At 35.1% G+C, this 16,249-nt stretch overlaps 1 protein-coding gene across 2 annotated transcripts in view; it reads left to right on the top strand.

Moving 5' to 3' along the window:
• ARAP2 (ArfGAP with RhoGAP domain, ankyrin repeat and PH domain 2) overlaps positions 1–16,249 on the top strand; it is a gene marked incomplete at its 3' end in the record, with an annotated part of 127,575 nt that overhangs the window by 67,757 nt on the left and 43,569 nt on the right. For both annotated transcript variants that reach the window (XM_082316375.1, XM_082316376.1), the window contains exons 17-21: positions 2,141–2,285; positions 4,650–4,752; positions 5,404–5,602; positions 7,670–7,733; positions 14,332–14,495. In XM_082316375.1, coding sequence (XP_082172501.1) covers positions 2,141–2,285; positions 4,650–4,752; positions 5,404–5,602; positions 7,670–7,733; positions 14,332–14,495 — 675 coding nt within the window. The remainder of the gene's footprint in view (positions 1–2,140; positions 2,286–4,649; positions 4,753–5,403; positions 5,603–7,669; positions 7,734–14,331; positions 14,496–16,249) is intronic.

Consider the following 16,249-nt stretch of genomic DNA (forward strand, 5'->3'; position numbering starts at 1 on the left):
GTTTCAGCATGGGTGCATAACTTCTAAGGAAAGTTGTTGTTAATTAACAGCTGTTGATGATCAGCAGGAAGAGAGCTCAAACATTGGTGCTATTCTGATGCAACGGATCAAAAAGTAAAGGTTAGAGGTTTAGTGGCTCAGGTTTGATTTTTTTGCTTCAGTTTTTAGTGTAAAAGGTTTTATGGAGCCCTGTTAAAAGCCTTGACATCCCAAAATCGTTCTTGAGAGTTGTAACAGTTTAATGAATATTGAAGCAGTGAGTTATTTTGTAGAATAGGCTTTGGGGGATGGGAAGGGGAAAGTTGGGGGACAAAAAAAAAATCCTAAGCTGTCAAAACCTCCAAGTTTGATGCTCAACTCCTGTAAACCTATACATTTTCAAACCCTTTATCTTATGTTTATTTTAGTATTTAAAATGTGTATTTAGACAGAATATAGATAGAACTAGATAGCAAGTAGCATGATACAAATAAATACTAATAAAATAGTACCAAGATATTTGGAAAACATGTATAAATCATATACCAAATAACAGAAAAATTGATTAGATGAAATAGCAGATGACATAATAAGTAAGTATTGGCTAACTACAGTTGCAGTTTGGTTTTTTGTTTGATTGTTGTGGGTTTTTTTCAGAGCTGTTTTACCAAATTCTCACAAATACTTTACCAGAATATTTGCAGCTGAATAGGAATTTTAAGACTGTAGAAGTAAACAGAGTATTTTCTCTTAGGACCTGCTTCTCTGCAGTGGTGGGAATAGATGCACCTCAAGTTATAGTCTAAGAACTAGATGTAAGCTAGAATGAGTCTATGAATATTTTGAGTAGCAAATAGTCATTAATATGCCATGTCATGTGCTGTATTCATATTTTTAGGTTCATAAGAGGGTGTAGAAATTTGGTTTTAATTAAATATGCCAAATAATTCCTTTAAGTTGCTTTGCAGATTTTTTCTTCCACCTTGTGTGTGGTTTTTTTTTTTTTAAAGTATAGATGGCAATTATTAGATACTCCAATATACCTAATTCAAAGTTATTTGAAGATAGAGCTCTTAACTAAGTAATTTAACCATGCTCAGCAACTGTAAATTGTTACACGTTGAAAGCACCCTACAAATGTTAGCATTCTGTAAACTACAGTGTTGCTAAATTAGTTTACCCTTGCCAGGTATCCATGTGAATAGCAGTAAGAGAGATCTCCAATTCATTCTAATGTGAACATGCCATCCTGAAATGGCTATAGCTACTGCCTGTCTATGATGTATCCATTTATCTCCCCCAGTATACAGGAATAAATTCTGTACAATTTCATTACTATCTGACACTTGGGTCTGCAGTAGGAGAGAATTGAGCTCAACCACGGATGTACCTAGAAAGGGTTGTTCTGTTAGTTTTTCTATGCTTCAGTTTGTCATCCTCTACTGTTTTGGTAGCATATTTAAAAAAAAAAATTTAATCATGTTAACACAACTTCTGATAGTGTTTTCCTTGTGTTTTCTAGTAGTGTGCAATGGATACAAGTCCTGGCATGTATAACACTGTTTTTTCCAGACTATTTGAAAGGCTTAAATTGTTTTCCTTGATCTTGTGACAGTGAGTGGACACCCAAGCATTACCAAACAATGGAAGACAGATTGGCTTGGCTCTGGCCTCTAGTTCCAGTAACCTGAAAGAAAGAGTAGCCCTTTTTTGCTATTGCGTGCCATGATTCACTCACTCGTTTTGCTATCAGCTCTTGTCAGAATATATTGTTCTTGTAGCTTTCAGTGTTTCTAACTTTGTAGCATGTTTTCTTTTTCCTTCCTTAACTTTGTTCTTCTAAACATGTAACATGGCATTGTGTACTACCTCTTCCTCCATCAAGTTTCACAGCAAGTGAAGTAAAACCCTGTACAATGGTAAAGTTAACTTATGAGGCAATTTAGTATGCTCAAAAAGTAAAAATAAGTGTGTTTATATTTGAAATATTCTTTTCTTAAATTGCCATGTGCTAGAGTTTCTGTCGGTTAAGTAGTATCAACACAGACATTGAATTCCTGGCTCACTGAAGTCAATGAGGCTGAGATTTCATCACTTCTATAGGAAGAGGTAATTTTTATTATTATGCAAAGTGACTTTTCTATTATTTCTTTAATCACAGATTACAACAAAAGATGGTGCACTTTGGAAAGTGGCTTCCTGAGCTACTATGAAAATGATAAAACTACCACTCCTAATGGTATGATTGACATCAGTGAAGTTATCTGTCTTGTAGTGCACAAGTCAGACTACTTTTTAAATAGAGGGTAGGTTCCCAAATTAATATTTCAATAAACAAACTCAGGTATGTCAATGATTTTATTCTGGATTTTCAGAGTGGTTCATTTGTTCCTGAATTTTGAACATACAATTTAGGAAAAAAGTTGAATTATTTTATGTTGACTTCAAGAAATAAGTGGTATTTGGGGATTATTTTTTTTTTAATAGTGATGTAATGAAAATATTAGGGTAATTTGAAGGGGCAGCATAAATTAGGTACATCTGTTTCTTATTAAAACTGTAATGCATATTCTCAGTGCTTAAAAGGTTACATGATGATAAATTGAACAATTAATACTCATTTTGCTTTCTGGGATTGACCTCTGCCTCAAGCCAAAACTCTTGCTTTGTTTCTTGCTGATAATAATGCAGCAGATTAGAGTTCTCCAGAATGCTTTTGGTTTTGGTCACAGATCTATCGGTCTTTGAAACCCATTCTTTGTTTTTCAGTTGAGCACAACAGCGTAACTGTTGAACATTGTGATAGTTCGAAGATAACAACTTTTTTTGTGGTCTTGTTTTTCTTTTATAACTCTCTTACATCCTATTTGTACATTAAAACCATCATGTGGAGATTCACCTAAAACTGAGTTGCGTCCCAGTGATACTTGATTTTCTTCAGGGCAACGTTTTTGTTTAAACTATACTTTGGATCTGTCTAACAAACTCCATGACACTTCCTTTCAAATTTCTTTGTGTATGTATGTAAAATAACAAGATCATTCTACGGTATAATCCTGTAATGCTTGTAGTTACAAAGCAAAAGTGTCTGCAAAGAAAACTATTCAGTAAGCTTCTGGAAACGATAATGGGAAGAAAGGACTTTAGTTACTACAGAGATAAAGGCCGTGCAGAGGGGAGACATCCTGAAACATGGTGATGCCTCAACGTGCTATAAAATACAGTGGAGATGGCCTTCACTATTCTGCAGTAGCATAGCTTTGTTGTATCCAGAAAAAAGAAAAATATCACTTTCTTCTTCTGTCATCGAATCTAACCTGTTGCTTGCTACATCTCCAAATGGTTCCACTTCAGGCTAATACCTAAATTAAAAACATGTTGGCTGAACACTTCACTTTTAGGGAATGACTAACCTCCTGCTTTGCTTTACCTGCAATTGGGTAGTTTTATGAGAAACTTCCCTAAATTTGATATTTCATGTAGTGAAACAATCAGTCCTTAAAATGTCTATTCTATTAGTCAGAATTAAGTATTTACATATAATTTTCAAATTATTTATTGAAAATGAGAGAACTGACTCATGTTCAGTTCTCCAGATTTAGACAAATCTCAACTCCAGCAATGAAAGGAAAAAGCATGCTCCATCTATTTGGATTCTAGGGAGAGGTCACAGACAAAATCATACTATAAATTGATGAACCATAATTTGTAAGTTAAAGACTGACCCTAAGTCCAACAGGGTATTTGCTGTCCAAATTCCACCCCAATTTCAGCTGGTTTGCTTTTTCTTCTTTTAAATAAATATCCTTATTATTTGTCAGTTAAAAATGGAAGAACAGGCTCCATCTGTTTAAATAATGATATACCCTTTAAAAAGAAAAACACCAAGAAACTCCCCCCAAAAAAGCTTTTAAGAACTTCTTGAGCTACAGCAACTTCAAAAGGTAGTCATAAACACAACAGAACCAAACTCTTCTTGGTGGTGGCAGGTGATACAAGGAGTGGCAGTGACCACTCATTTCACCCTAGGAGGTTCAGACTGGATCACAGGAAAAGCCTCTTCATTAGAAGGGTGGTGGAGAATAGGAACAGGTTGCTGAGAGAAATAGTAGTCTCCATCCTTGAAGGTTTTCAATGCTTTTCATTGCTCTTCCGATCTATGGTTAGTGCTAGTCCCATTTTGAGCAGGAGATTAGACCAAATGATATATAGAAGTCCCTTTGAACGAACATTTCTATGATTCTGTGGTAACCTCTTTACAACTTCCCATTCAATGAGTTGGTCTGCTTATATTAAACCTAAACAAAATGTTTTGAATGAATCACAAAAATATACTTGCTGAAATGACATGAACTTGCAAAAGCAAAAGACTCCCTGTGAATTTTAATGACTATATGTAAACACTTTTATACGTTTCAGAATTACTGAAAAAAGCATTATGCAGTAGCCTCTAAACATGTATTATTGACCTCAAAAGCACTTTGATCATGTCGTTTTATAAAATACTCTGTTATTACCTGGGTTGTACTTGTAAGACTGGAGGAGAAATGCAAATGGATTCCATTCCATAGGTATGAAATAATGAAAAAACAGAGAGATAAATGGGGCTCTTGTGTGGCTACTGTTATGAAGATTAAATACAGCTGCCTTTTTCCTCTTGCTTGCTTTAGGGACATCTTTACCTTTGAAATCTACTTAATGTCAGAACGTGTTTTTCTATTCGGAGCTGAAACTGCATATTCACAAAGAAAATGGACTTCGGCAATAGCTAAGGTAATACTGATAATTATCTTTTCCAGTTAGGCCAGGAGCCTTTGCACAAAGAATAAAGTATCATTGTTAGCTTAAAATCCTCTGAGAAGCCATTCTTCATGAATACTGATTTATCTGGTGTGTAAAGGTTTCCTGTGCAGCAGGAAGAAATAACTTCTGTGATTTAATGTTTGAAACAAGATAATAAAATAAAATGGAAAAGGAATTGAAGCAACATTTTAATGCTGACCTTAAGGATATATTAAAGGTGCTCTAGTATGCTTTATACATATACTATATGAATTTATTTCAGCTAAGTTGTTTATGGTTGCAGTCGTATTGTTTTATTTGCTGAAACAGAATTCATAAAGCAGTACTGTATTTTATACAGTACCAAATACTAATAGTCACATTACTAGTTAAATCAATTGTAGTTTAAAAAGCAAAAATTTTTGTATTGTAAAGTATGAATGGAAAAAATATGTCATACTTTATTTTATAATTTAAATTTAGTGTATATATGGGTTTATGAATGATAAATCTGAAGGTCTTATTTTTTTTACTGTGGCTTTCAACCTTGAGTCTTATAGATTTGCAATATCTTGATTTGTTTTTTCATAGGGGAAGAGGGTTTTTTTTCCTTCATCTGACTCACCCCATTTTCTTTGGTAGCATTTTGTTTCCCCTGTGGCTGAATGCTTATTAGAGAGAGACTGTGACCTGATTGGCCAGCTGTACTACAAAGATTGCCATAACCTGGATCAGTGGAGAAAAGGCTGGTTTGCTATAGAGAAGTCGAGCCTTTATTTTTGTCTTGAAATGGAGAATGCTGAAGAAGATTCCATATATCTAAGGAGGTTGCAAGAACTAAGTAAGAATTTTGCTTAACATCTAGAATTCAGGAAATACTCTACAGAATTAATTCACTGTTAAGGACATTTCTGTTACATTTTAAAGTCATAAACATTAGGGAGCTCAGTAACTATTCCTTTGCAAGAGCCAAATGCTCTCCCAACTCTCATCTAAATACAGAGTTGGTAAAGTTCTATCTTGGATTTTTTTTCCCTGCTTAGTGGCACGCGCTAGAGAGATTTTTCACAGCTTCATAATGAATGAAGACAATTTTTGTTGCAGTTGCAGCAGTATCTTTCTTACAGGAGTACAGAATTGAATAATAATATATGACCTTTTGGGATTATTGTCTCATATTTTTGACAGGGCAGAAATACTCACTGCAGAACGTGTTCTTGAGATGATTGACAGGCCTAGTTTTAAAATACTCAGATGTACTGTAAAAATTATAATTCTCTTGGAAAACTATTTCACAGACTAATGGACTTTTCTTTTTTCTGCTGCTAAAAATATTCTTTGCTCAATATCATGATGTGGAAAGATAAGAATATTTGTACAAATGGTCTTCTATGACCAATTTTATATCATTGTCTGTAATTATGCTCTGAATCCTCTTTAAGCATATCTGCCCTACTTGTTTTTATATTGAACAACGTGATATGTTATGTAGGAAAGTAAAAATAATTTGAGATTTTATATTAAAGTAACATAGAGAAGATAGTTTAGCTTTTTATTGATGATCCTCTTTGTAAATGCTGTCAGATTATGGACTGTTTCACAGGAACTTGCCTAAATGCCATTGGGCTTTCTACTGTTTATTTACTGCCACCTTATATTTGCTGTGAATAACACCGTGAAGGTGGCTTTTAATCAGGACTATTTTTATGCCTCTAGCTATCTCTTAACTTGTGAATACTTTTTGATCTTGATTCAGAATTAAAAGGTTAGGCAGTAGGAGAACTGTTTCTATATTAGTTTTGATAATGCAACTGTAATTGCTCCTACCCTGATCATATGAGCATCCAAAATCCTGTATATATCTCAAGTATAGAAATGAAGCACACATTTAGCTTTCGGTTCAAAATTGTTTTTGCTTGGGTTTTAGTTTTTAAATATTAGTTGTATAACAGAGTTGTATTTCTTGGAAATATTACATATTCATACCCTTATCTTTCCTTTGATTTCTGCTTTCCCCAAAATAAATCTGCTCCACTATTAAGACTGAACTGTATAACTGAAACTTGCCAAGTAATGAATCATTAGTGGAAGTCACTTACCTTCTTGATATTTGACACAGTAAGTGTAAATGAGGCCAGGTCTATGTGTGATACAAAACCATGATACAACATGCATCAAAATAAGTTTGTGGAGCTTCATTGATATTCAGGACTTTATTGTCTCTGGGAATTAGTTGAGATAAGATGTGGATTATATATAAGACGTAAACTTTGAAAGAATTAACTTTTCAGAATTTTGAATTAGTAAACAGTTTACATTTAATTTACCATTTTTAGTATACTACACAGTATAGTTTTATAAGCACTGTTACTGGAAACTATCCAGATATATTTTCTGTATTATGTATAATGTAGGTGTTTTGCAGGGTGCTTTTTTCCCAGCAGGAATAGCATAAGGCAACATAAAGCAGGGTGGCAGTGAACTTCACAGTATAACATATAACTCACGTTATGTTGTTGTAAATATCTGCAGCCATTAGAGTGCAAGGAAATTAATAGATTAAAAAATCCAGCTTAATTCTGAATCATTATGTCTTCTGAAACTTATGTTTACAAGTTTAAATTAATACAAAAAACCACTGTAGTATGTTTTCATACTAAAAAGTACCTATTTAACCATTCTTCATAATTTTCTGTATTAAATTTTCTTGTAAATGTGAGTATATTATGGTATTTTGTGGAGTTTTGTTTCCATTATCAGCAGCATTCTCAGAAATGTTTAAGAATTCCATGCTCTTTTTGTCACTGAAGGTGACTTTGAAGAAACATGTCTGTATGTGCATGTATGTGTTTGTCTATATATATGTGTCTGTGTAGATCATATGAATGTGTGTGTGTTTTGTTTTCAGCAATCAGTAGTGTGATGCAAAATGGAGAGAAAATAGACGTCCTGCTGCTCGTTGAAAAAGGAAGGTAAGGTTCCCATCTGAATAAAGCTTTGATCTGCTTTAATACTGATGTCTTCAAATTCTTGCTGATCAGTCATGGAGCTTTTTCACTTGCAGTTGCTAGAGAGAGAGTAAATTTGCAGACTTTTTAAAGGAGGGAAAGTCTTTGTGTCTTAATTACGTTTTATGTGTGTGTCAGGAAATGCTAACAAGTACTGCTTAATTAAAAGCAGTTTTCCCACTGAGAAAATTATTCCCAGTTAGATCAGTCTGCCAATAACAGTTTCTTCAAAAGGACGTAACTTCTTTTCCCCTGCAAAGAAAGAGTACCTCTTTGGAGTATATACTACTTACTTCTCAATTTTTTTATCACTCTTACGTCCCAGAATTCTGTGTCTCAATCTGTGTAGGTCAGGATTGAGAGGGTATGTATGAATCCCCTGGTTAGTCTTACTGTAATGTCTGATCTCAGTTGGCAACATACTAGGTAGAAAAAAAAGGTAGTTGTGAAGCAAACATGATCCATGTCTGCTTCCAAGTAGGTAATATTCTGCTGAGATGACTCTGTCAAGTATAGTGATATGGGAGGTTGAAACTTGAAGTGAGAGAAGGTATTTCTGCCTCATATATGGGTACAAATTTAAAGATGACAGTAAAATTATTGCAAATAATTCTTATTTTGTAATAGGTTGGTTTTTTTTATTTCAGTGGTACATTATTGAGCAAATGTCTGTGTAAGAACTGGTGTAGTGTTTACACAGTCTTCTGAATGCCAATAATAGGTTAATAAAGAAATATTGTTTTTCTCTTTGTTGGGGAAACAAGAAAAATGCCACAGATACCTTTGACTTCTGTTCAGAGTTGGAGAAACTTGTTGGAGAGACTCATTGTAACTTGTGTGTTCTGAATTTTAACTTTTCCTAAGATACTGTTTAAGTTCCAGAATTCAGTAAGGTGATGCAGACCAGAAACAAACACTTTTTCTTGTGTTTTGTTTTGGTTTGTTTGTTTGTTTGTTTGTTTGTTTCAAAGAAGCATGTTGTAAGGCTCCGCATTAAGTAAGCTGCATAGACCAACCAGGGAAACAGAGGTATCCTATTCAAGGTGCAGTCCAATAGTTGAATACAAACTGTGCATCTAATTTCATGGATATCAGTGCTGAGCAAAGCTCCTAGCTCCAAGTTAGCTTTTGTTATTTCTTTCATTATATTTCTGGCAAGTGAGGGTAGGTTTTCCCTGAACTGCTTTAATAGTTTAATGGAAATTCTGAATGATTTAAAAATAATTTCAACAGGGGCGCTGGCTGATTTATGGCGGCCATGAATATCTTTAATTTTTCTTCACTGAAGTCTGCCATAAAGCATTTAATTGCATAATGTTCACATTATCTTAACCATTAAAAGCCACATGGGTATATAAGCTTTGGCATAGTGATTCTTGCTTAGGATATTACTCCAAAAGTATCCAGGTGTTCAGTACAGTTGCATGATATTGCATCTTGCAGTGATAAATTTAATGTGTATGTGGGGAAAATGATTAAATATAAAATCACCTTTATCTTTAGACTCAATTATTGTAAATGGAAACAAAACCAGCAATCCTCCTTCTGCCTCTCCAAGCCCTAGATAAATTAATACATACCTTTCAGAAGTCATCAGCATCAACTAAATGATATATCATAGTTTCTAGCTTTTCCTATTTTGTCTGTTATTTTATAGCAGTGCTTGTCTAATGCCAAGTTTGGCATAGATTGATCACTTGGAAGAGACCCTGTATTACTGATCTATTGACAACTTTCACATTAATTTGTTAGTCACTTAAATGCAGGATGAATGATAAAATCACAAAAACCAAGTATATCAAGAATGAAACAAAATGAGTAAGATTTTTCCAGAATTAAAAAAAGTTTAAGGGGGGGACGGGGACAGGACCAATACAAAGCAAAAAACCAAACAAAACAAAACCCCACCCTTTTTTGCATAAAGAAATAAATGTGGTCGATGTCTTACAACATCTTGCTAAATTTTATTAGAAGAAATGATGAAAATACCTTGAGTATATTCTGATTTATAAAAAAAACTAAACAAAAACAAACCTGTTGTTGTTTTTGAAGCTTAGTGTACTTCCTAAATTTTCACAATAATCCTAGACCTTTCCTATTTCTAGATTCCCACCCCCCCCACACCCCCCCCGATCTCAAAGATGTTTCATGTTTGTCTTTTGGTATCCTTGCTAAAGTAAATTAAAGAGGAACACGATCCCTTTTGTAGCACCTATTGAAATTTTATTGCACTCTGATCTCTGTTGGAACATATTGTCCAACCTGTTAGAACCATCTCCAACTGAGCTGGAAATCCTGACTTCTCACTACACTGTTTTCTTATGCCATAATCTGATGGTGATTTGCCTCCTCTTATGTCCCGCTTTCATAGTTAAAATGCTTCTTGATTTCTTGCTAGAAGTGGCAAACCATTTTCCAGATTTCTTTGTCTGACACTTCCCTCTGTCACACAGAAATGTCCTCTGGTTTGCTCCATATTCAGTTTGGCATTTTTTCCCTTGATCTCTCCTATCTATTTGTAAAATTCCCAAAGTGACTGGTGATACTCGATCTCTTGTTGCCATCCAAACAGAAGTTGCGTAGTAGGTGAAGAAGCTCCTCCTGTATAGTTCAACAGAGGGATCTGTACACTGAAGAGAGGAAAGGTGTCTGAAAATAGCTGTATACAGTAATTTTAAAATATATCTTCTATGTATAAAAGTAATGCAAAATCTCTAATGCCATACTTTAAAGAAAAAATTGTGCAGACAATCGAGTTTCAAATGTTTCTTATTTTTTTTTTCTGTAATCATTTAAGCTCTTTCTTAGGTGTCAGTGAATGTTTTCAGACCATGAGGTAATCCAGATGGTGCCTTCCCCCCCCTCCCCCCCCGTTACATTTCTCTTGTAGTTAGCTCTTTCTTATTACAGCTAATAAACCTTCCCTACATAGTGGCACAATTTCTTTATGCTGATGGTTCATTAATTACAATGCTTACTTCTTAACCCTTGATGATAGCAGTAAGATTTCTTGTAAAATGCAGTTATGAGCACAAAATTCTAGAATCCAGAAATAATGTGAACATAACACTCAAGAGTGAAAGGACTTTTGCTTCCAGTATGATGTGCTGGATGTAAGACCCTTAATATCCTTTAAAGAAAGGATATATATATATTTGTATATTTATATTTATATTTGAAAGGATATATAGAAGATATATTTTTATCTATATATACACACCTATATATATCTGTTATATATATCTGCAATTATTAGTGGAATTTCCATGCTTTAGTTGCAATTTAATCAAATTCCTGTATAGTTTCATAGCAATGCATACCTTCTTAGTACCTCTATTTTCAGACATGTAGATTATTAGAATCACTTGAAAATTGCTGGAGGGCACTGAGCTGTGCTGTGGTCTTTCTCACCCGTCCTTCCCACAACCTTTACCCAGAATCACTTAGTATCACTGCGTTCCCAATGCAGAGTTGTGCAACAAAGCAGACAGACATAACTAAAGCTCGTGGACTTTGCAAGAAAGATTAAAGATAAGCCTTTGCACCATGCTCACGTATGTTGTTTGTCTCACTACTGGTGCAGAAGGATGTGATGGTAGCCCACGACAAAGTTGAAAAGCTAACAGTAGCTTCCTTGATGTTGAGACTAGGTGATCTTAGACTGCTGCAGTCGTGTGCCAGTTCAATTGCCTCAATTCACTAAGGCAGAAATCTACATTGGTGGGCTTTCTTGTTTGTTTGAGTACTTAAATTATTAATTTCTTGGGTATGGGCTGTATGGGCTGTATGTATGCTTCACACTTAACAGAGCAAAAACTGCCATTATTCACCATGTAGTCACTATTGCTAAATATTTGTTATGAAGTGTGTGCTCTTTATCAATTTTTGGAACTGCAAGAAGTAGCCCGTATTTAAACATACTGTAGAAGGCACTGATTTTATATTGTAGGAATGTATTTCGGTTCAGAGTCTGCAAAGTAGTTGTTAGTTTTCATGATAGGTAGATCTTTGTAAACATTGCAGTAAAAATTCTTTCAAACACGATTACTTCTATAAGCTTAGAAGTATTTGTGACATTAAGTTGCTCAGTTTTATGGTACATGGCACATCGGTACACTTACTAAAGTAATCTAATGATTTACACTTTCATATCTCTGTGAAAAAATACAGATAAGTTTAAATTACTTTTGAAGTTCAATACACTACTATGTTTCCTCTCTCCTCCTCTGGTACCCATTCATTGGTATACAGCGGAGTTGCCCTTTTCTTGTTTAGAAGTAACAATATTTTCGCTTTACAGTGTGCTGCTTCCTGTACATATAATGATTCTTTAGATAACAAAAAATGTTCTGTGGGAACTGCCATTTATCCTTTTGCATAATACCGTAATGTGAATCCTGCTGTTCTGCAGGGAAAGGAAAAAAGACAGTACTATGCATATATGTGTGCAACTGTTGTGTTGGGAAGCAACATAAATTGTTTTATAAATCATCACCTCTGGTGATCTGTGAATAATAGTACTAAAGGAAGAGTGTAACATGCACTGTGAGGCTCTTTTCCATTCAGTTCAAACTTTCTCATTTCCTCTTATATATGGCTACAGCAATACCGGAAGATGTCAGGGTGATGTGTTGTTTGGAAGCCATGTTGAGAACCACCCATGTAAGGTATCTCTTCTGACAGGTCTTCAGAAAACGTTTGAAGCTATTGAATTAGGCACATACATTTTGCTGTAAAAATTTGAGAGCTTTATGCAATACTAGTTTTTCTTTTTTTCTTAATGGAAGAGAGAGGCTGAGTGTTTCTACTAGCCAGGCATGTGTGGTGGTTAATACGACTTTAAAAGTCATGAAGTAGAGACTTTCTAAAAAGGGGCTTCAGTAAGATGAAATATTTTAGTGTCTCCTATTCTGCTGAATGGCTAAGTCTGTATGGTGGATCCTGAGAATACTTCAGATCCTGAGTCTCTGTGTGCGCATTGACTGCATCCTCACTTCCTATCGAAATAGGAATGTTTGAATGGAAATGTTTATAAAAGCAAAATTGAAAGATGCTAATAAAAAAAATTGAAATTAAATATTCCGTCATTATATAAAATGCTTTGGGTTTTTTTCCTAAATAAAATAATCAGAATGAATGTTTGTTTATATTTTGATGAAAGTATTGATGTGTGGAAACAGACTCCACAACCCGTAAGGTTGTAAAGTAGGTATGTTTATTCAGCGCTGGGCAGCACGGGGGGGTCATCCCGCCAAAGTTGTGCGCGCACACATGGTGGCTTGTCGTGGATTTATACAATAAAGCGTTACATATACGTAAGGTTTCCCAATACCCCTATACATATGCATTACCTGTCCCCGCTTCATATTAAAATTATCCCCCAGAGGTCATTTCCATAAACCCCTCCCAACTGCGCTTGCGCGGTGCCTCCTGGTGGTGGTCGCAGGGGGTTGTGGGGATGAAGGCTGATGACTCTTCTTCGTCACCGCTAGTAACCCCTTGTTCTTGTGCAGACTCAGTTGCTCCTTGACTCTTGTCCAAACTGCAGGGTCGGTTTCAGCTGGTTTTTAGGACAAGTTTCTGTTCTTATCAAGGAACTGTCGTTCGCTGAGAGATTGCAAGACTCCTTACTTCAATAGTTTTTTGCATAATAGTTACAACTTTTATAGTTACACTCTAAAGCCCCCTTTCAGTATTTTCATAGAAGTTCAGTAGAACATTTTAACTTTTCCTAATTAGCAAATAAATTGTCATTAAAGAAAATGAATCCCTTACCTTTCTTTAGTGGAAGACGAAGAGTATGTATGTAGAAAAGCTTGCTTGCTATTTTAACACTTAAACCAGTTGTTTATTACATATGTGCATATGGGTGGACATACACCCTTAAACTTTTCCATTTTTGGAATGATCTCTTAGAAGGTAGCCTGTCCAGGGTAAACAGAGGAGATTATTGTAGCATGTTGAAATAACAAAATCAGAACAGGGCCATGCTTTGAGATCAACAGGTAATTAAAGAGTTGCATTAACTTATTGTACCTCAACTCTTAGTTTTTTTGTACATGTTCCTTAGCTCTGTGATTTCCTGAGGGTGATCATTTTGATACATGTGAAGGAGGGAAGTTCAGTATGTGTCAGCTCCTCTACAGAAGTGTGGAGGGGTGGGGAATAGAAAAGAAGGAAAGCCTTTTCTAGTATTGAAAGATGTCTCTAAATATCTCTTTCCTGCTTAACTGTGACTTGGACTTATGAATGCACAGTGTAGGAGCAAGACTGAAGAGGAGTAATTAACATGTTGGTCAGGTCCTTTCAAAGGCCTGTGACAGTGTTTTGTGAACCTTCTTTCATTGATTGTGACACTGCTAGTACAAATGTAGTTGGAAAAAAAAAAAAAAAAAGGTGCTGTAACAATAGGCCACCACCACAGCTTTATGTGTTGGAAGGTGCTTTGATGTCTTATTCCAAGTATTTCTTGTTTTTTCCGGACACCTGCTATGTTGCTGTGGTACAATAACATCAGTTTTCTAGTTCTTCTCTGCATTCAAAGTATTTTTATACTTTTCAGAACGCTATACATCCATGGCCATACGAAGCTGGATTTCATGGTCTGGTATACTGCAATTGAAAAAGCAGCAGGTACAGATGGTAATGCATTGCAAGATCAGCAGCTCAGCAAAAATGATGTTCCTATTATAGTGAACAGCTGTATAGCATTTGTTACACAGTATGGTAAGTATAGTGGATTTTATTCAACCTAAGATCATTTGTATCATACCTAAGCCCCCCTTCCCCCCTCAGATATTATTGAATGAGCTTATATATTACCTAAAGTAAAACCATATGCCTCGTTAGCCTCGACACTCTTTGAGGCGATGGTGAAGTACACTGCCACACATCTGAGAATGTGCAGTTTGGGGAAATACAACTTGGTAGATGCCCTTTATAGACACCTTCCTATTTTAAAAATTGACTTGTTTGCCTTATGTACCTCAGCCCTGGGGTCCAGTGCCTGAGTACAGAACACCTCAGCCCTGAAAATAAACTATGTGAACCAGGAAAGCTTATGGACTGGACTGGTCAGCATATCTTCTGGGAAACTGGTATTAACTGTGGAGCCAAGTTCAGTTTTAAGGCTGCTGTTTTTTCAGCATAACAGCCGAAGGACATATATTCAGTTATTATTTGTTTAAGTAAATTTTGCCAGCATAACTTTCCATAGCATTAGATCATATGCAGATGATGTCTGTGTCTTTTTTACTACTGCAAATTCATCAGTTTTCTTGTGAAATGTTAAACACATATCAACCCTGTACAAATCTGTCTTCAGGATAAATGTGTCTGTAACCTCTGTCAGTACGAGAAAGCCTAATTTATATTTCAGTGATTGAAGTTTAACTAAATAACTTTTTTAATATGGCAACACTGCATTATGGTAAATAGTTGTGTCTGGGTTACAACTATTGCCTAAAACCAAGAAAAAAAATGGTTTTCCTAAATTATTTTTTAGTCATTAGCTATAGGAATTATTTGAAGTATAGTTTACACTGTTTCATGCACTGAAATGTTGTTAAAGCAGGGTGATTATGTCCGCTGCTCAGAACAATTGCTCGTGTGTGTTCTAAATTAAAATTTAATTTCCTGATATCTTTTAAATAAATTAGATCTTTATTGAAAAACATGTTTTTTCAGGATCAGCATTACTGGATGTTAAAATACTCATTTGAAAGCTGAAGGAATTATTTGTATGCATTACTTGTATGCATACATGTTTTTGTGTCATCATGGTAAAGGTTCTGTCTTTAGTTGTGGTCTACAGATGACAGACACTATCGGGTCCCACAGCTGTTCCTGACAGTAACAACACAAAGGCAGTATCAAATTATAGTGCTTGTGGGCATTACAGGAAAGGTGAATTGCAAGAGCATAAGACATGACTTCGTAGGTTTTGACAGAGTACTTAATTTGACAGGTACATAAGAAAAGCAGGGTTTTATATAAAATAAGATTCTCTTTCAAGAAATGTGGGGAATGCAGGAAACACCTCTACAAAGAGAAACAATGGGACTGCACATCTATGGCAAATGTCCACAAGTTTTAAAACAAAAAAAAAAAAGTTTTGGCTACTCTCATATGCAGTAATTGAAGGTAGTCTTGACTGTGTTTTAGACTGTGAATTTTCTTTTAAGTTGGCTTTGGTGTTTTCAGTTGTAAAATACAAGAATAGTGGCTGCCTGATATCTTCCTGAATGTGAGAAAAATCAGGAAAAAGGAATACTTTCTACTAGTCTTGAGGCTTTTAAGAGTGAAATGTTTCAGGTTGCATGAATACAATAATACTTTACTGAGTCCTAAGTTGAATTGATCAGTAGGGTAATAAAATAGTGGGAGTTTTGCTCATGAAAGCAGCTATGTTTTATGTGTAATACAATACCAGTCATCAAAACTTCTTTCCTTTACTGTGCCTTTTGAAACTACTTTTAGGA

This window comes from Platalea leucorodia (assembly GCF_965183815.1).
Source record: "Platalea leucorodia genome assembly, chromosome: 6".
Classification (NCBI taxonomy): Eukaryota; Metazoa; Chordata; class Aves; order Pelecaniformes; family Threskiornithidae; genus Platalea; species Platalea leucorodia.